Source organism: Heptranchias perlo, chromosome 9 (genome assembly GCF_035084215.1).
Source record: "Heptranchias perlo isolate sHepPer1 chromosome 9, sHepPer1.hap1, whole genome shotgun sequence".
Classification (NCBI taxonomy): Eukaryota; Metazoa; Chordata; class Chondrichthyes; order Hexanchiformes; family Hexanchidae; genus Heptranchias; species Heptranchias perlo.
In genome coordinates, this window is record NC_090333.1 from 87,014,516 (window position 1) to 87,034,792 (window position 20,277).

General features: G+C 51.3%; 1 protein-coding gene across 1 annotated transcript in view; it reads left to right on the plus strand.

The window, feature by feature from the left end:
- The window catches only part of cop1 (COP1 E3 ubiquitin ligase), an 85,693-nt gene that overhangs the window by 35,633 nt on the left and 29,783 nt on the right, over positions 1 to 20,277 (plus strand). Inside the window, exon 9 of the mRNA XM_067989626.1 lies at positions 15,959 to 16,075. Within this exon, the coding sequence (XP_067845727.1) occupies positions 15,959 to 16,075 (117 nt within the window). The remainder of the gene's footprint in view (positions 1 to 15,958; positions 16,076 to 20,277) is intronic.

Consider the following 20,277-nt stretch of genomic DNA (forward strand, 5'->3'; position numbering starts at 1 on the left):
GGCATTGACCGATCCGAACTCAGCTTCATGTCCAATTTCCTGCCCGCTCCCCATAACCCCTAATTCCCTTTACTTCTAGGAAACTGTCTATTTCTGTTTTAAATTTATTTAATGATGTAGCTTCCACAGCTTCCTGGGGCAGCAAATTCCACAGACTGACCACCCTCTGAGTGAAGAAGTTTCTCCTCATCTCAGTTTTGAAAGAGCAGCCCCTTATTCTAAGATTATGCCCCCTAGTTCTAGTTTCACCCATCTTTGGGAACATCCTTACTGCATCCACCCGATCAAGACCCTTCACAATCTTATATGTTTCAATAAGATCGCCTCTCATTCTTCTGAACTCCAATGAGTAGAGTCCCAATCTACTCAACCTCTCCTCATATGTCCGCCCCCTCATCCCCGGGATTAACCGAGTGAACCTTCTTTGTACTGCCTCGAGAGCAAGTATGTCTTTTCTTAAGTATGGAGACCAAAACTGTATGCAGTATTCCAGGTGCGGTCTCACCAATACCTTATATAACTGCAGCAATACCTCCTTGTTTTTATATTCTATCCCCCTAGCAATAAAAGCCAACATTCCGTTGGCTTTCTTGATCACCTGCTGCACCTGCATACCAACTTTTTGATTTTCTTGCACTAGGACCCCCAGATCCCTTTGTACTGCAGTACTTTCCAGTCTCTCGCCATTAAGAAAATAACTTGCTCTCTGATTTTTCCTGCCAAAGTGCATAACCTCACATTTTCCAATATTATATTGCATCTGCCAAATCTCCGCCCACTCACCCAGCCTGTCTATATCCCCTTGCAGGTTTTTTATGTCCTCCTCACTCTCTACTTTCCCTCCCATCTTTGTATCATCTGCAAGATGGGAGGGAAAGTAGATGGGAACAGTTTCTCTCTATCCACTCTGTCTAGACCCTTCATGATTTTGAATACCTCGATCAAATCTCCTCTCAACCGTCTCTGTTCGAAGGAGAACAACCCCAGCTTCTCCAGTCTATCCACGGAACTGAAGTCCCTCATCCCTGGAATCATTCCAGTAAATCTCTTCTGCACCCTCTCTAAGGCCTTCACATCTTTCCTAAAGTGCGGTGCCCAGAATTGGACACAATACTCCAGTTGTGGCCGAACCAGTGTTTTATAAAGGTTCGTTATAACTTCCATACTTTGTACTCTCTGCCTCTATTTATAAAGCCCAGGATCCTGTATGCTTTTTTTAACCGCTTTCTCAACCTGCCCTGCCACCTTCAATGATTTGTGCACATATACCCCCAGATATCTCTGTTCCTGTACCCCTTTAGAATTGTGCCCTTTAGTTTATATTGCCTCTCCTCGTTTTTCCTACCAAAATGTATCACTTCGCAATTTTCCATGTTAAATTTCATCTGCCACGTGTCCGTCCATTCCACCAGCCTGTCTATATCCTCTTGAAGTCTATCACTATCCTCCTCACTGTTCACTACTCTTCCAAATTTTGTGTCATCTGCAGATTTTGAAATTGTGCCCTGTACACCCAAGTCCAAGTCATTAATATATATCAACAAAAGCAGTGGTCCCAGCACTGACCCCTGGGGAACACCACTGTACACCTCCCTCCAGTCCGAAAAACAACCGTTCACCACGACTCTCTGTTTCCTGTCACTTAGCCAATTCTCTATCCATGTTGTTACTGCCCCTTTTATTCCATGGGCTTCAACTTTGATGACAAGCCTACTATGTGGCACTTTATCAAACGCCTTTTGGAAGTTCATATACACCATCAACCGTATTGCCCTTAAGTTAGTTAAACACGATTTGCCTTTAACAAATCCGTGCTTGCTTTCCTTGACCAATCCACCCTTGTCCAATTGACTGTTAATTCTGTCCTGGATTATCATTTCTAAAAGTTTCCCCACCACTGAGGTTAAACTGTCTGGCCTGTAGTTGCTGGGTTTATCCTGACACTTTTTTTGAACAAGGGTGTAACATTTGCAATTCTCCAGTCCTCTGGCACCACCCCCGTATCTACGGATGTTTGGAAGATTATGGCCAGTACCTCCGCAATTTCCACCCTTACTTCCCTCAGCAACCTAGTATGCATCCCATCTGGACCAGGTGACTTATCTACTTTAAGTACAGCCAGCCTTTCTAGTACCTCCTCTTTATCAATTTTCAGTCCATCCAGTATCCTTTTTTTATTCGTTCATGGGATGTGGGCGTCGCTGGCGAGGCCGGCATTTATTGCCCATCCCTAATTGCCCTTGCAAAGGTGGTGGTGAGCCGCCTTCTTGAACCGCTGCAGTCCGTGTGGTGAAGGTTCTCCCACAGTGCCGTTAGGAAGGGAGTTCCAGGATTTTGACCCAGCGACAGTGAAGGAACGGCGATATATTTCCAAGTTGGGATGGTGTGTGACTTGGAGGGGAACGTGCAGGTGGTGTTGTTCCCATGTGCCTGCTGCCCTTGACCTTCTAGTTGGTAGAGGTCGCGGTTTGGGAGGTGCTGTCGATGAAGCCTTGGCGAGTTGCTGCAGTGCATCCTGTGGATGGTACACATTGTAGCCACAGTGCGCCGGTGGTGAAGGGAGTGAATGTTTCGGGTGGTAGATGGGATGCCAATCAAGCGGGCTGCTTTATCCTGGATGGTGTTCAGCTTCTTGAGTGTTGTTGGAGCTGCACTCATCCAGGCAAGTGGAGAGTATTCCATCACACTCCTGACTTGTGCCTTGTAGATGGTGGAAAGGCTTTGGGGAGTCAGGTGGTGAGTCACTCGCCACAGAATACCCAGCCTCTGACCTGCTCTTGTAGCCACAGTATTTGTATGGCTGGTCCAGTTAAGTTTCTGGTCAATGGTGACCCCCAGGATGTTGATGGTGGGGGATTCGGCGATGGTAATGCCGTTGAATGTCGAGGGGAGGTGGTTAGACTCTCTCTTGTTGGAGATGGTCATTGCCTGGCACTTGATCGCAACTACCTCCTCTTTTACTGTGACTTTGGCAGCATCATCTTTCTTGGTAAAGACAGATGCAAAGTACTCATTTAGTACCTCAGCCATGCCGTCTGCCTCCATGCAGATATCTCCTTTTTGGCCCCCACCTCTTACAACCCGTTTACTATTTATATGCCGATAGAATACTTTTGGATTCCCTTTTATGTTGGCCGCTAGTCCATTCTCTCACTCTCTCTTTTCCCCTCTTATTTCCTTTTTCACTTCCCCTCTGAACTTTCTATATTCAGCCTGGTTCTCACTTATATTATCAACCTGACATCTGTCATACGTCCCCTTTTTCTGCTTCATCTTACTCTCTCTCTTTCATTACCCAGGGAGCTCTGGCTTTAGTTGCCCTACCTTTCCCCCTCGTGGGAATGTACCCAGACTGTACCTGAACCATCTCCTCTTTAAAGGCCACCCACTGTTCGATTACAGTTTTGCCTGCCAATCTTTGATTCCAATTTACCCGGGCCAGATCCGCTCTCATCCCATTGAAATTGGCCCTCCTCCAATTCAGTATTTTTACTCTCGATTGCTCCTTGTACATTTCCACAGCTAATCTAAACCTTTTGATATTATGATCACTGTTCCCTAAATGTTCCCCCACTGACACTTGCTCCACTTGGCCCACCTCATTCCCCAGAACCAGATCCAGCAATGCCTCCTTCCTCATTGGGCCGGAAACATACAGATGAAGAAAGTTCTCCTGAACACACTTCAGAAATTCCTCCCCCTCTTTGCCCTTTACACTATTACTATCCCAGTCTATATTAGGATAGTTGAAGTCCCCCATTATCACTACTCTATAGCTTTTGCACCTCTCTAATTTCCCTGCAAATTTGCTCCTCTATCTCCTTCCCACTAGTTGGTGCCTATAGAATACACCCAGTAGTGTAATGGCACCTCTATTGTTTCTTAACTCTAACCAAATAGATTCTGTCCTTGACCCCTCCAGGACATCCTCTCTCTCCAGCACTGCAATATTCTCCTTAATCAATACTGCCACCATTCCTCCTCCTTTCTTTCCTTCCTTATCTTTCCTGAACACCTTGTATCCAGGAATATTTAGTACCCAATCCTGCCCTTTCTTGAGCCAGGTCTCCGTTATCACCATGACATCATATTCCCATGTGACTATTTGTGCCTGCAGCTCACCGACCTTGTTCACCACACTCCGTGTGTTTACACACATGCTGTAAACCAGTCTTAGAGCTTCTTGTACACTCTCTTCGTCTGATCCCACCTAATACTGTACTATTTCTTACTCTAATGCTATCTTACTCTTCCAATCCTTTGTGCACCTTATTTCCTTCTTTCCAATCCTGGTGCCCATCCCCCTGCCAAATTAGTTTAAACCCTCCCCCACAGCACTAGTGAACCTTCCCTCGAGGACATTGGTCTCACTCTGTTGAGGTGCAACCCGTCCGGCCTGTACAGGTCCCACCTCCCCCAGAACCGGTCCCAATGCCCCAGGAATCTAAAGCCCTCCCTCCTGCACCATCTCTCCAGCCACGCATTCATCTGTTCTATCCTCCTATTTCTATACTCGCTGACGCTTGGCACTGGGAGCAATCTGGAGATTACTACCTTTGAGGTCCTGCTTATTAATCTCTTTCCGAACTCGTTAAAATCTGCCTGCAGGACCTCATCCCTCTTTCTACCTATGTCGTTGGTACCGATATGGACCAAGACCTCTGGCTGTTCGCCCTCCCCCTTCAGAATGTTCTTGAACAGCAGGGTTTACATTTGCTACTTTCCAATCCACCGGGCGACCGTTGTAGAATCTGGGAATTTTGGAAGATCACAACCAATGCATCCACTATCTCCGCAACCACCTCTTAGAACTCTCGGATGTCGGCCATCAGGTCCAGGGGATTTGTCGGCTTTTTGTCCCATTAATTTCTCTAGTACTTTTTCTTTACTAATATTAATTACTTTAAGTTTCTCACTCTCATTAGACTCTTGGTCCCCTACTATTTCCGATATGTTTTTTGTGACTTCTACTGTGAAGACAAATACAAAATATTTCCTAATTTCTCCTGTCTCAGCCTCTAAGGGACTCAGGTTTACTTTTGTTACTCTCTTCCTTTTTACATACTTGGAGAAGTTCTTACAATCTGATTTTATATTTGTTGCTAGTTTACTCTCACAGGCCCAACCATCTTCAGCTGCTTCATCAATGACCTTCCCTCCATCATAAGGTCAGAAATGGGGATGTTCGCTGATGACTGCACAGTGTTCAGTTCCATTCGCAACCCCTCAGATAATGAAGCAGTCCGAGCCCGCATGCAGCAAGACCTGGACAACATCCAGGCTTGGGCTGATAAGTGGCAAGTAACATTCGCGCCAGATAAGTGCCAGGCAATGACCATCTCCAACAAGAGAGAGTCTAACCACCTCCCCTTGACATTCAACGGCATTACCATCGCCGAATCCCCCACCATCAACATCCTGGGGGTCACCATTGACCAGAAACTGAACTGGACCAGCCATATAAATACTGTGGCTACGAGAGCAGGTCAGAGGCTGGGTATTCTGCGGCGAGTGACTCACCTCCTGACTCCCCAAAGCCTTTCCACCATCTACAAGGCACAAGTCAGGAGTGTGATGGAATACTGTCCACTTGCCTGGATGAGTGCAGCTCCAACAACACTCAAGAAGCTCGACACCATCCAAGATAAAGCAGCCCGCTTGATTGGCACCCCATCCACCACTCTAAACATTCACTCCCTTCACCACCGGCGCACTGTGGCTGCAGTGTGTACCATCCACAGGATGCACTGCAGCAACTCACCAAGGCTTCTTCGACAGCACCTCCCAAACCCGCGACCTCTACCAACTAGAAGGACAAGGGCAGCAGGTGCATGGGAACAACACCACCTGCACGTTCCCCTCCAAGTCACACACCATCCCGACTTGGAAATATATCGCCGTTCCTTCATTGTCGCTGGGTCAAAATCCTGGAACTCCCTTCCTAACAGCACTGTGGGAGAACCTTCACCACACGGACTGCAGCGGTTCAAGAAGGCGGCTCACCACCACCGTGTCGAGGGCAATTAGGGATGGGCAATAAATGCCGGCCTTGCCAGCGACGCCCACATCCCGTGAACGAATATTTAAAAAAAAACATTCTATTTTCTCCCAGTATCAAGTTTTTGGTCATCCTTTGCTAGTTTCTAAAACCCTCCCAATCCTCAGACTTAGTACTCTTTATGGCAACATTTTCGGCCTCTTTTAACCTAATACTATCCTTAACTTCTCCAGTTAGCCACGGTTAGTTAGCAGTATCAAAACGTACGTTACAGGGTTGAGTGGATACGCACGGACGCCCAAACCCCTGCAGGAGTTGGCACTCTTAGGAGAGGAGGGGAAATCTAGTTACAAGTTTGAAATCTCCAAGCTTGTGTGGGAGGTAATTTGGATCTTTTGTTACTGATGTTTCTGCTACCAGTCGAATCCAGCCGTTAACTGATGGAGTAAAACTCCCTGGGTCCAGAGGCAGGGGAATGTCCCCATTAACAGGGTCCCTGGGTCCGGGGCAGGGGAATGTCCCCATTAACAGGGTCCCTGGGTCCGGGGCAGGGGAATGTCCCCATTAACATGGCCCCTGGGTCCGGGGCAGGGGAATGTCCCCATTAACAGGGTCCCTGGGTCCAGAGGCAGGGGAATGTCCCCATTAACAGGGTCCCTGGGTCCAGGGGCAGGGGAATGTCCCCATTAACAGGGTCCCTGGGTGGAGAGCAGGGGAATGTCCCCATTAACAGGGTCCCTGGGTCCGGGGCAGGGGAATGTCCCCATTAACAGGGTCCCTGGGTGGAGAGCAGGGGAATGTCCCCATTAACAGGGTCCCTGGGTGGAGAGCAGGGGAATGTCCCCATTAACAGGGTCCCTGGGTCCGGGGGCAGGGGAATGTCCCCATTAACAGAGTCCCTGGGTCCGGGGGCAGGGGAATGTCCCCATTAACAGGGTCCCTGGGTGGAGAGCAGGGGAATGTCCCCATTAACAGGGTCCCTGGGTCCGGGGCAGGGGAATGTCCCCATTAACAGGGTCCCTGGGTGGAGAGCAGGGGAATGTCCCCATTAACAGGGTCCCTGGGTCCGGGGGCAGGGGAATGTCCCCATTAACAGGGTCCCTGGGTCCGGGGGCAGGGGAATGTCCCCATTAACAGGGTCCCTGGGTGGAGAGCAGGGGAATGTCCCCATTAACAGGGTCCCTGGGTGGAGAGCAGGGGAATGTCCCCATTAACAGGGTCCCTGGGTCCAGTTCAGGGGAGTAGGGACAGGAGTAGGCCATTCAGCCCCTCGTGCCTGCTCCGCCATTTGATAAGATCATGGCTGATCTGTGATCTAACTCCATATACCTGCCTTTGGCCCATATCCCTTAATACTTTTAGTTGCCAAAAAGCTATCTATCTCAGCTTTAAATTTAGCAATTGAGCTAGTATCAATTGCTGTTTGCGGAAGAGAGTTCCAAACTTCTACCACCCTTTCTGTGCAGAAATGTTTTCTAATCTCACTCCTGAAAGGTCTGGCTCTAATTTTTAGACTGTGCCCCCTACTCCTAGAATCCCCAACCAGCGGAAATAGTTTCTCTCTATCCACCCTATCTGTTCCCTTTAATATCTTACAAAATGTCCCCATTAACATGGTCCCCTGGTCCGGGGCAGGGGAATGTCCCCATTAACATGGTCCCCTGGTCCGGGGAATGTCCCCATTAACAGGGTCCCTGGGTGGAGAGCAGGGGAATGTCCCCATTAACATGGTCCCCGGGTCCGGGGCAGGGGAATGTCCCCATTAACATGGTCCCCTGGTCCGGGGCAGGGGAATGTCCCCATTAACATGGTCCCCTGGTCCGGGGAATGTCCCCATTAACATGGTCCCCGGGTCCGGGGCAGGGGAATGTCCCCATTAACATGGTCCCCGGGTCCGGGGCAGGGGAATGTCCCCATTAACATGGTCCCCGGGTCCGGGGCAGGGGAATGTCCCCATTAACATGGTCCCCGGGTCCAGGGCAGGGGAATGTCCCCATTAACATGGTCCCCTGGTCCGGGGCAGGGGAATCGAAACGTAGAAAATAGGAGCAAGAGTAGGCCATTCGGCCCTTCGGGCCTGCTCCACCATTCAAAATGATCATGGCTGATCGTCTAACTCAGTACCCTGTTCCCGCTTTTTCCCCATGTCCCTTGATCCCTTTAGCATTAAGAAATATATCAATCTCCTTCTTGAATACAGCTAATGACTATGCCTCCACTGCATTTTGTGGTAGAGAATTCCACAGGTTCACCACCCTCTGAGTGAAGAAATTTCTCCTCATCTCGGTTCTAAATGGCATACCCTGTATCCTGAGACTGTGACCCCTGGTTCTGAACTCCCCAGCCATCGGGAACATCCTCCCTGCATCTTGTCTGTCAAGTCCTGTTCGAATTTTATATGTTTCGATGAGATCACCTCTTATTCTTCTAAACTCTAGTGAATATAGGCCGAGTGGACCCAATCTCTCCTCATACGTCAGTCCTGCCATCCCAGGAATCAGTCTGGTAAACCTTCGTTGCACTCCCTCCATGGCAAGGACATCCTTCCTCAGATAAGGAGACCAAATCTGCACACAATACTCTAGATGTGGTCTCACCAAGGCCCTGTATAACTGCAGTAAGACATCCCTGCTCCTGTACTCAAATCCTCTTGCAATGAAGGCCAACATACCATTCGCCTTCCTAACTGCTTGCTGCACCTGAATGCTCGCTTTCAGCGACTGGTGTACAAGGACACCCAGGTCTCGTTGCACCTCCCCTTTTCCCAATCTATCACCATTCAGATAATAATCTGTCTTTCTGTTTTTTACAACCAAAGTGGATAACCTCACATTTATCCACATTATACTGCATCTGTCATGTTCTTGCCCACTCACCCAACTTGTCTAAATCATATTGGAGCCTCTTTGCATCCTCCTCACAGCTCACATTCCACCCCAGCTTTGTGTTGTCTGCAAACCTGGAAATGTTACATTCAGTTCCCTCATCCAAATCATTGATATATATTGTGAATCTCTGGGGCCCAAGCACTGATCCCTGCGGTACCCCACTAGTCACTGCCTGCCACCCGGAAAAAGACCCGTTTATTCCTACTCTCTGTTTCCTGTCTGTCAACCAATTCTCAATCCATGCCAGTATATTCCCCCCAATCCCATGTGCTTTAATTTTGCACACTAACCTTTTGTGTGGGACCTTATCAAAAGCCTTCTGAAAATCCAAATACACCACATCCACTGGTTCCCCCTATCTATTCTACTAGTTACATCCTCAAAAAAACTCCAGGAGATTTGTTTAGCATGATTTCCCTTTCATTAACCCATGCTGACTTTGTCCAATCCCGTTAATGCCCTCCAAGTGTTCTGTTATCACATCTTTTATAATAGACTCTAGCATTTTCCCCACTACTGATGTTAGGCTAACTGGTCTGTAATTCCCTGTTTTTTTTTCTCTCCCTTTTTTAAATAGTGGGGTTACATTTGCCACCCTCCAATCTGTAGGAACTGTTCCAGAGTCTATAGAATTTTGGAAGATGATCACCAATGCATCCACTATTTCCAGGGCCACTTCCTTTAGTACTCTGGGATGTAGATTATCAGGCCCTGGGGATTTGTCAGCCTTTAGCCCCATTAATTTCCCCAGCACTATTTTTTCACTAATACTGGTTTCCTTCAGTTCCTCCCTCTCACTGGACCCTTGGTTTCCTAACATTTCCGGGAGGTTATTTGTGTCCTCCTTTGTGAAGACAGAACCAAAGTATGTGTTTAATTGTTCTGCCATTTCTTTGTTCCCCATTATGATTTCCCCCATTTCTTACTGTAAGGGACCTACATTTGTCTTCACTAATCTTTTTCTCTTGACATATTTATAGAAGCTTTTACAGTCAGTTTTTATGTTCCCTGCTGGTTTACTCTCACACTCTATTTTTCCCTCTTAATCAATCTCTTTGTCCTCCTTTGCTGAATTCTGAACTACTCCCAATCCTCAGACTTGCTGCTTTTTCTGGCAATTTTATATGTCTCCTCTTTGGATCTAATACTATCCCTAATTTCTTTTGTAAGCCACGGTTGAGCCACCTTTCCTGTTTTATTTTTGCGCCAGACAGGAATGAATAATTGTTGTAATTCCTGCACACGTTCTTTAAATATTAGCCATTGCCTATCCACCATCATCCCTTTTAGTAAAGTTCCCCAATCTATCATAGCCAACTCACACCTCATCCTTTCATAATTTCCTTTATTTAGATTCAGGACCCTAGTTTCAGATTCAACTGCTTCACTCTCCATCTTAATGAGGAATTCTATCATGTTATGGTCGCTCTTCCCTAAGGGACCCCGCACAGCAAGATTGTTAATTAATCCTTTCTCATTGCACAATACCCAGTCTAGGATCGCCTGTTCTCTAGTTGGTTCCTCAATGTATTGGTTTAGAAAACCATCACGTACACACTCCAGGAATTCTCCCCACAGTATTATTGCTAATTTGGTTTGACCAATCGATATGTAGATTAAAGTCACCCATGATTATAATTGTACCCTTCTTGCATGTGTCTCTAATTTCCTGTTTAATGCCCTCCCCTACATCTCCACTACTGTTTGGGGGCCTATAGACAACCCCCACCAACGTTTTCTGCCCCTTGGTGTTTCTTAGCTCCACCCATACAGATTCCACATTGTGATTTTCCGAGCCAATATCCTTCCTCACTATTGCATTGATTTCCTCCTTTACTAACAACGCTACCCCACCTCCTTTCCCTTTTTGCCTGTCCTTCCTAAATATCGAATACCCCTGGATGTTCAGTTCCCATCCTTGGTCACCCTGCAGCCATGTCTCGGTAATCGCAACTATATCATACCCGTTAATATCTATCTGCGCTGTTAATTCATCTACCTTATTGCGAATGCTCCGCGCATTAAGACACACTGCCTTTAGACTTGTCTTTAAGATTTCTAGTCATATTAGTTTTATTTTGCACCATGGCCCCATTTGTTTTTCGCCCTTGTTTTCTCTGACTTCCACTATTGCTTCTTCCCTTGCTGTCTTTCTATCCTTGTTTCCCCCTCCTCTGTCTCCCAGCTCAGGTTCCCATCCCCCTGCCATTCTAGTTTAAATCTTCCCAACAGCACTAGCAAACACCCCCGCGAGGACATCGGTCCCGGTCCTGCTCGGGTGTAAACCGTCACGCTTGTACAGGTCCCAATGTCCCAGGAATCTAAATCCCTCCCTCCTACACCATCCCTGTAGCCACGCATTCATCCTATCTATTTTCCTGTTCCTATATGCACTAGCAAGAGGCACTGTTAGTAATCCTGAGATCACTACCTTTTGAGGTCCTACTTTTTAATTTACCTCCTAACTCCTTAAATTCACCTTGCAGGACCTCATTCCTTTTTTCACCTATGTCGTTGGTACCAATATGGACCACGACGACTGGCTGTTCACCCTCCCCCTCCGGAATGCCCTGCAGCCGCTCTGTGACATCCTTGACCCTCGCACCAGGGAGGCAACATACCATCCTGGAGTCACGTTTGCGGCTGCAGAAACGCCTATCTGTTCCCCTTACGATGGAATCCCCTATCACTATAGCCCTGCCACTCTTCTTCCTCCCTTCCTGTGCAGCAGAGCCACCCGTGGTGCCACAAACCTGGCTCTTGCTGCTTTCCCCTGATAAGCCATCTCCCATCACCAGTATGCAAAGTGGTATATCTGTTTGAGAGGGAGATGGCCCCAGGGGACTCCTGCTCTACCTGCCTAGTCCTTTTACTCTGCCTGGCGGTCACCCATTTCCTTTCTGCCTGTGTAATCTTTACCTGCGGTGTGACCACCTCACTGAACATGCTATCCACGATAGTCTCAGCATCGCGGATGCTCCACAGTGAATCCACCCGCAGCTCCAGCTCCGAAATACGGTTAGTCAGTAGCTGCAGCAGGAAACACGTCCTGCACATGTCACCAGGGACACCTGTAGTGTCCATGACTTCCCACATAGTGCAGGAGGAGCATATCACGGGTGCGAACTCTGCTGCCATGACTTGCCTCCTCTGCTGCCATGACTTGCCTTAGATTTGAACTACGTTCACCTCTCAGACTCTCCTCCCTCCCTTGGACTCTCCTATTACATTGTGCTCACCCTCTCTGACTCTCCTCCCACTCTCGGACTCTCCTGCCTCACCTGTGACATCGCACAGTAGTTTTATCTTGTTGCAGGTCTGCTGCTGCTTTTATCTCCGCTCTCAGTCTTCTGCTGCTCAGGTCTGCCGCTGCTCTGTGGAAAAAGTTAGAAAAAGCAAGGCAAAGCAGCACCTCCTTCCCCCACTTCATCGAACTTCCACACTCACCAAACTCTCAGCTGTTCACTCTGCTCCGTTGCACTCAGTCCCCATGAACGTGGCCCCTGAGTCCCGGGGCAGGGGACTGTCCCCATGAACGTGGCCCCTGAGTCCCGGGGCAGGGGACTGTCCCCATGAACGTGGCCCCTGAGTCCCGGGGCAGGGGACTGTCCCCATGAACGTGGCCCCTGAGTCCCGGGGCAGGGGACTGTCCCCATGAACGTGGCCCCTGAGTCCCGGGGCAGGGGACTGTCCCCATGAACGTGGCCCCTGAGTCCCGGGACAGGGGACTGTCCCCATGAACGTGGCCCCTGAGTCCCGGGGCAGGGGACTGTCCCCATGAACGTGGCCCCTGAGTCCCGGGGCAGGGGACTGTCCCCATGAACGTGGCCCCTGAGTCCCGGGGCAGGGGACTGTCCCCATGAACGTGGCCCCTGAGTCCCGGGGCAGGGGACTGTCCCCATGAACGTGGCCCCTGAGTCCCGGGGCAGGGGACTGTCCCCATGAACGTGGCCCCTGAGTCCCGGGCCAGGGGACTGTCCCCATGAACGTGGCCCCTGAGTCCCGGGCCAGGGGACTGTCCCCATGAACGTGGCCCCTGAGTCCCGGGCCAGGGGACTGTCCCCATGAACGTGGCCCCTGAGTCCCGGGCCAGGGGACTGTCCCCATGAACGTGGCCCCTGAGTCCCGGGCCAGGGGACTGTCCCCATGAACGTGGCCCCTGAGTCCCGGGCCAGGGGACTGTCCCCATGAACGTGGCCCCTGAGTCCCGGGGCAGGGGACTGTCCCCATGAACGTGGCCCCTGAGTCCCGGGGCAGGGGACTGTCCCCATGAACGTGGCCCCTGAGTCCCGGGGCAGGGGACTGTCCCCATGAACGTGGCCCCTGAGTCCCGGGCCAGGGGACTGTCCCCATGAACGTGGCCCCTGAGTCCCGGGCCAGGGGACTGTCCCCATGAACGTGGCCCCTGAGTCCCGGGCCAGGGGACTGTCCCCATGAACGTGGCCCCTGAGTCCCGGGGCAGGGGACTGTCCCCATGAACGTGGCCCCTGAGTCCCGGGGCAGGGGACTGTCCCCATGAACGTGGCCCCTGAGTCCCGGGGCAGGGGACTGTCCCCATGAACGTGGCCCCTGAGTCCCGGGCCAGGGGACTGTCCCCATGAACGTGGCCCCTGAGTCCCGGGCCAGGGGACTGTCCCCATGAACGTGGCCCCTGAGTCCCGGGGCAGGGGACTGTCCCCATGAACGTGGCCCCTGAGTCCCGGGGCAGGGGACTGTCCCCATGAACGTGGCCCCTGAGTCCCGGGGCAGGGGACTGTCCCCATGAACGTGGCCCCTGAGTCCCGGGGCAGGGGACTGTCCCCATGAACGTGGCCCCTGAGTCCCGGGGCAGGGGACTGTCCCCATGAACGTGGCCCCTGAGTCCCGGGGCAGGGGACTGTCCCCATGACCGTGGCCCCTGAGTCCCGGGGCAGGGGACTGTCCCCATGACCGTGGCCCCTGAGTCCCGGGGCAGGGGACTGTCCCCATGACCGTGGCCCCTGAGTCCCGGGGCAGGGGACTGTCCCCATGACCGTGGCCCCTGAGTCCCGGGGCAGGGGACTGTCCCCATGAACGTGGCCCCTGAGTCCCGGGCCAGGGGACTGTCCCCATGAACGTGGCCCCTGAGTCCCGGGCCAGGGGACTGTCCCCATGAACGTGGCCCCTGAGTCCCGGGCCAGGGGACTGTCCCCATGAACGTGGCCCCTGAGTCCCGGGCCAGGGGACTGTCCCCATGAACGTGGCCCCTGAGTCCCGGGCCAGGGGACTGTCCCCATGAACGTGGCCCCTGAGTCCCGGGCCAGGGGACTGTCCCCATGAACGTGGCCCCTGAGTCCCGGGCCAGGGGACTGTCCCCATGAACGTGGCCCCTGAGTCCCGGGCCAGGGGACTGTCCCCATGAACGTGGCCCCTGAGTCCCGGGCCAGGGGACTGTCCCCATGAACGTGGCCCCTGAGTCCCGGGCCAGGGGACTGTCCCCATGAACGTGGCCCCTGAGTCCCGGGCCAGGGGACTGTCCCCATGAACGTGGCCCCTGAGTCCCGGGCCAGGGGACTGTCCCCATGAACGTGGCCCCTGAGTCCCGGGCCAGGGGACTGTCCCCATGAACGTGGCCCCTGAGTCCCGGGCCAGGGGACTGTCCCCATGAACGTGGCCCCTGAGTCCCGGGCCAGGGGACTGTCCCCATGAACGTGGCCCCTGAGTCCCGGGCCAGGGGACTGTCCCCATGAACGTGGCCCCTGAGTCCCGGGCCAGGGGACTGTCCCCATGAACGTGGCCCCTGAGTCCCGGGCCAGGGGACTGTCCCCATGAACGTGGCCCCTGAGTCCCGGGCCAGGGGACTGTCCCCATGAACGTGGCCCCTGAGTCCCGGGCCAGGGGACTGTCCCCATGAACGTGGCCCCTGAGTCCCGGGCCAGGGGACTGTCCCCATGAACGTGGCCCCTGAGTCCCGGGCCAGGGGACTGTCCCCATGAACGTGGCCCCTGAGTCCCGGGCCAGGGGACTGTCCCCATGAACGTGGCCCCTGAGTCCCGGGCCAGGGGACTGTCCCCATGAACGTGGCCCCTGAGTCCCGGGCCAGGGGACTGTCCCCATGAACGTGGCCCCTGAGTCCCGGGCCAGGGGACTGTCCCCATGAACGTGGCCCCTGAGTCCCGGGCCAGGGGACTGTCCCCATGAACGTGGCCCCTGAGTCCCGGGCCAGGGGACTGTCCCCATGAACGTGGCCCCTGAGTCCCGGGCCAGGGGACTGTCCCCATGAACGTGGCCCCTGAGTCCCGGGCCAGGGGACTGTCCCCATGAACGTGGCCCCTGAGTCCCGGGCCAGGGGACTGTCCCCATGAACGTGGCCCCTGAGTCCCGGGCCAGGGGACTGTCCCCATGAACGTGGCCCCTGAGTCCCGGGCCAGGGGACTGTCCCCATGAACGTGGCCCCTGAGTCCCGGGCCAGGGGACTGTCCCCATGAACGTGGCCCCTGAGTCCCGGGCCAGGGGACTGTCCCCATGAACGTGGCCCCTGAGTCCCGGGCCAGGGGACTGTCCCCATGAACGTGGCCCCTGAGTCCCGGGCCAGGGGACTGTCCCCATGAACGTGGCCCCTGAGTCCCGGGCCAGGGAATGTCCCCATGAACGTGGCCCCTGAGTCCCGGGCCAGGGGACTGTCCCCATGAACGTGGCCCCTGAGTCCCGGGCCAGGGGACTGTCCCCATGAACGTGGCCCCTGAGTCCCGGGCCAGGGGACTGTCCCCATGAACGTGGCCCCTGAGTCCCGGGCCAGGGGACTGTCCCCATGAACGTGGCCCCTGAGTCCCGGGCCAGGGGACTGTCCCCATGAACGTGGCCCCTGAGTCCCGGGCCAGGGGACTGTCTCCATGAACGTGGCCCCTGAGTCCCGGGCCAGGGGACTGTCCCCATGAACGTGGCCCCTGAGTCCCGGGCCAGGGGACTGTCCCCATGAACGTGGCCCCTGAGTCCCGGGCCAGGGGACTGTCCCCATGAACGTGGCCCCTGAGTCCCGGGCCAGGGGACTGTCCCCATTAATGTGCAATCGACTGTCTTGGTAGTTTTATTAATCCCTTTTGTTTAATTTCAGTGAAGTTGTGGTCCACAAACCTGGATAACTCTGTGGCGAGCATCGAAGCAAAGGCCAACGTTTGCTGTGTTAAATTCAGCCCCACCTCCAGGTACCACCTGGCCTTTGGCTGTGCAGGTAACCTGCTCTGAACCCTGTCTGAACATATCACTTGGGCTGTAGTGTTCCCTTGTTGTGGGGATGGTGTTGTGGATTTGGAATTCAGTATCCTGTTCTGCAAAGTGCCATTTGTTTTAAACATGCAACTAGATTTGCAGTAACAGGCTGCAGTAGTTCAGTGTAGGTCCAGAACCAGAGATTGGGGCTCATTCTGGTCGCATGTGACTCCCCCCTCATATTGTAACTGGTGGACTTGTGCTGTTCAGAGTCTGGATGTCAGGTGAGGGACCCAGGAGAGCAGTGACCTCCCAGCTTTTCCCTGATCACTACCACCTCTATCCCTGTTTGGATTGGCGATAGGGAGGGGATCCATTGTGTATTGTGCACTCTGATTGGAGCTTCAGATCATACAGCTTAATCCATCTCTGCATTAAATGGGGATTCCCCTGTTTGGGGACTGTGCTCTGTGTTGAAATGTGCTGGGACCACAGATGTTCACAATTTACATTCGCAATTTGGATTCGGCAATTGGAAGTACAATTTCAAAATTTGCAGTAGGCACCAAATTGGGTGTAGTTAATACAAAGGAAGAATGCATCAAATGCAAGAGGACGTTAATAAACTCGTAGAATGGGCGTGTAATTGGCAAATGAATTTCAATATAGATAAATGTGAGGTGGTACATTTTGGTCGGGCCACATACTGATTGGATAATAAGAGTCTCAATGGGGTGGAGGAGCAGAGGGATCTGGGGGGACAGATACACAAATCACTAAAAGTAGCGACACAGGTTAATGAGGCCACAAAAAAGCAAACCAAGCACTGGGGATCATTTCTAGAGGGATAGAATTGAAAAGCAGAGAAGTTATGTTAAACTTGTATAGAACCTTGGTTAGACTACACTTCTGGAGTATTGTGAACAGTTCTGGTCTCCATATTATAAAAAGGATATAGAGGCACTGGAGAAGGTACAAAAAAGATTTGCAAGGATGATACCAGAACTGAGAGCATATCTTTATCAGGAAAGACTGAACAGGCTGGGGCTCTTTCTGGAGGGGGAGGGTGAACAGCCAGTTGTCGTGGTGCATATAGGTACCAACGATATAGGTAAAAAACAGGATGAGGTCCTACAAGCTGAATTTCGGGAGTTAGGAGTTAAACTAAAGAGTAGGACCTCAAAGGTAGTAATCTCAGGATTGCTACCAGTGCCACGGGCTAGTCAGAGTAGGAATGACAGGATAGCTAAGATGAATACATGGCTTGAGAGATGGTGCAAGAGGGAGGGATTCAAATTCCTGGGCCATTGGAACCGGTTCTGGGGGAGGTGGGACCAGTACAAATTGGACGGTCTGCATCTGGGCAGGACTGGAACCAATGTCCGAGGGGGAGTGTTTGCCAGTGCTGTTGGGGAGGGTTTAAACTAATGTGGCAGGGGGATGGGAACCGATGCAGGAAGTCAGTGGGAAATAAAGTGGTGACAGAAACAAAAGGCAGTAAGGGAGAGTGTACAGAACATGACCGGACAGATGGTCTGAGAAAGCAGGGCAAAGACCAAGGGAAGTCTAGATGAAACTGCATTTATTTCAATGCAAGAAGTCTGATGGGCAAGGCAGATGAACTCAGGGCATGGATGGGTACATGGGACTGGGATGTTATAGCTATTACTGAAACATGGCTAAGGGAGGGGCAGGACTGGCAGCTCAATGTTCCAGGGTACAGATGCTATAGGAAAGATAGAGCAGGAGGTAAGAGAGGAGGGGGAGTTGCGTTCTTGATTAGGGAGAACATCACGGCAGTAGTGAGAGGGGATATATCCGAGGGTTCGCCCACTGAGTCCATATGGGTAGAACTGAAAAATAAGAAGGGAGAGATCACTTTGATAGGATTGTACTACAGACCCCCAAATAGTCAACGGGAAATTGAGGAGCAAATATGTAAGGAGATTACAGACAGCTGCAAGAAAAATAGGGTGGTAATAGTAGGGGACTTTAACTTTCCCAACATTGACTGGGACAGCCATAGCATTAGGGGCTTGGATGGAGAGAAATTTGTTGATTGTATTCAGGAGGAATTTCTCATTCAGCATGTGGATGGCCCGACTAGAGAGGGGGCAAAACTTGACCTCCTCTTGGGAAATAAGGAAGGGCAGGTGACAGAAGTGTTAGTGAGGGATCACTTTGGGACCAGTGATCATAATTCCATTAGTTTTAAGATAGCTATGGAGAAGGATAGGTCTGGCCCAAAAGTTAAAATTCTAAATTGGGGAAAGGCCAATTTTGATGGTATTAGACAGGAACTTTCAGAAGTTGATTGGGAGAGTCTGTTGGCAGGCAAAGGGACGTCTGGTAAGTGGGAGGCTTTCAAAAGTGTGTTAACCAGGGTTCAGGGTAAGCACATTCCTTATAAAGTGAAGGGCAAGGCTGGTAGAAGTAGGGAACCTTGGATGACTCGGGAGATTGAGGCACTAGTCAAAAAGAAGAAGGAGGCATATGACATGCATAGGCAGCTGGGATCAAGTGGGTCCCTTGAAGAGTATAGAGATTGCCGGAGTAGAGTTAAGAGAGAAATCAGGAGGGCAAAAAGGGGATATGAGATTGCTTTGGCAGATCAGGCAAAGGTGAATCCAAAGAGCTTCTACAAATACATAAAGAGCAAAAGGGTAACCAGGGAGAGAGTAGGGCCTCTTAAGGATCAACAAGGTCATCTATGTGCGGAACCACAAGAGATGGGTGAGATCCTGAATGAATATTTCACATCGGTATTTACGGTTGAGAAAGGCATGGATGTTAGAGAACTTGGGGAAATAAATAGTGATGTCTTGAGGAGTGTACATATTACAGAGAGGGAGGTGCTGGAAGTCTTAACGCGCATCAAGGTAGATAAATCTCCGGGACCTGATGAAATGTATCCCAGGACATTATGGGAGGTTAGGGAGGAAATTGCGGGTCCCCTAGCAGAGATATTTGAATCATCCACCGCTACAGGTGAGGTGCCTGAAGATTGGAGGGTAGCAAATGTTGTGCCTTTGTTTAAGAAGGGCGGCAGGGAAAAGCCTGGGAACTACAGACCGGTGAGCCTGACATCTGTAGTGGGTAAGTTGTTAGAGGGTATTCTGAGGGACAGGATCTACAGGCATTTGGAGAGGCAGGGACTAATTAGGAACAGTCAGCATGGTTTTGTGAGAGGAAAATCATGTCTCACGAATTTGATTGAGTTTTTTGAAGGGGTAACCAAGAAGATAGATGAGGGCTGTGCAGTAGACGTGGTCTACATGGACTTCAGCAAAGCATTTGACAAGGTACCGCATGGTAGGTTGTTACATAAGGTTAAATCTCATGGGATCCAAGGTGAGGTAGCCAATTGGATACAAAATTGGCTTGACGACAGAAGACAGAGGGTGGTTGTCGAGGGTTGTTTTTCAAACTGGATGCCTGTGTCCAGCGGTGTGCCTCAGGGATCGGTGCTGGGTCCGCTGTTATTTGTTATTTATATTAATGATTTGGATGAGAATTTAGGAGGCATGGTTAGTAAGTTTGCAGATGACACCAAGATTGGTGGCATTGTGGACAGTGAAGAAGGTTATCTAGGATTGCAACGGGATCTTGATAAATTGGGCCAGTGGGCCGATGAATGGCAGATGGAGTTTAATTTAGATAAATGTGAGGTGATGCATTTTGGTAGATCGAATCGGGCCAGGACCTACTCCGTTAATGGTAGGGCGTTGGGGAGAGTTATAGAACAAAAAGATCTGGGAGTACAGATTCATAGCTCCTTGAAAGTGGAGTCACAGGTGGATAGGGTGGTGAAGAAGGCATTCAGCATGCTTGGTTTCATTGGTCAGAACATTGAATGCAGGAGTTGGGATGTCTTGTTGAAGTTGTACAGGGCATTGGTGAGGCCACACTTGGAGTACTGTGTACAGTTCTGGTCACCCTATTATAGAAAGGATATTATTAAACTAGAAAGAGTGCAGAAAAGATTTACTAGGATGCTACCGGGACTTGATGGTTTGACTTATAGGGAGAGGTTAGACAGACTGGGACTTTTTTCCCTGGAGAGTAGGAGGTTAAGGGGTGATCTTATAGAAGTCTATAAAATAATGAGGGGCATAGATAAGGTCGATAGTCAAAATCTTTTCCCAAAGGTAGGGGAGTCTATAACGAGGGGGCACAGATTTAAGGTGAGAGGGGAGAGATACAAAAGGGTCCAGAGGGGCAATT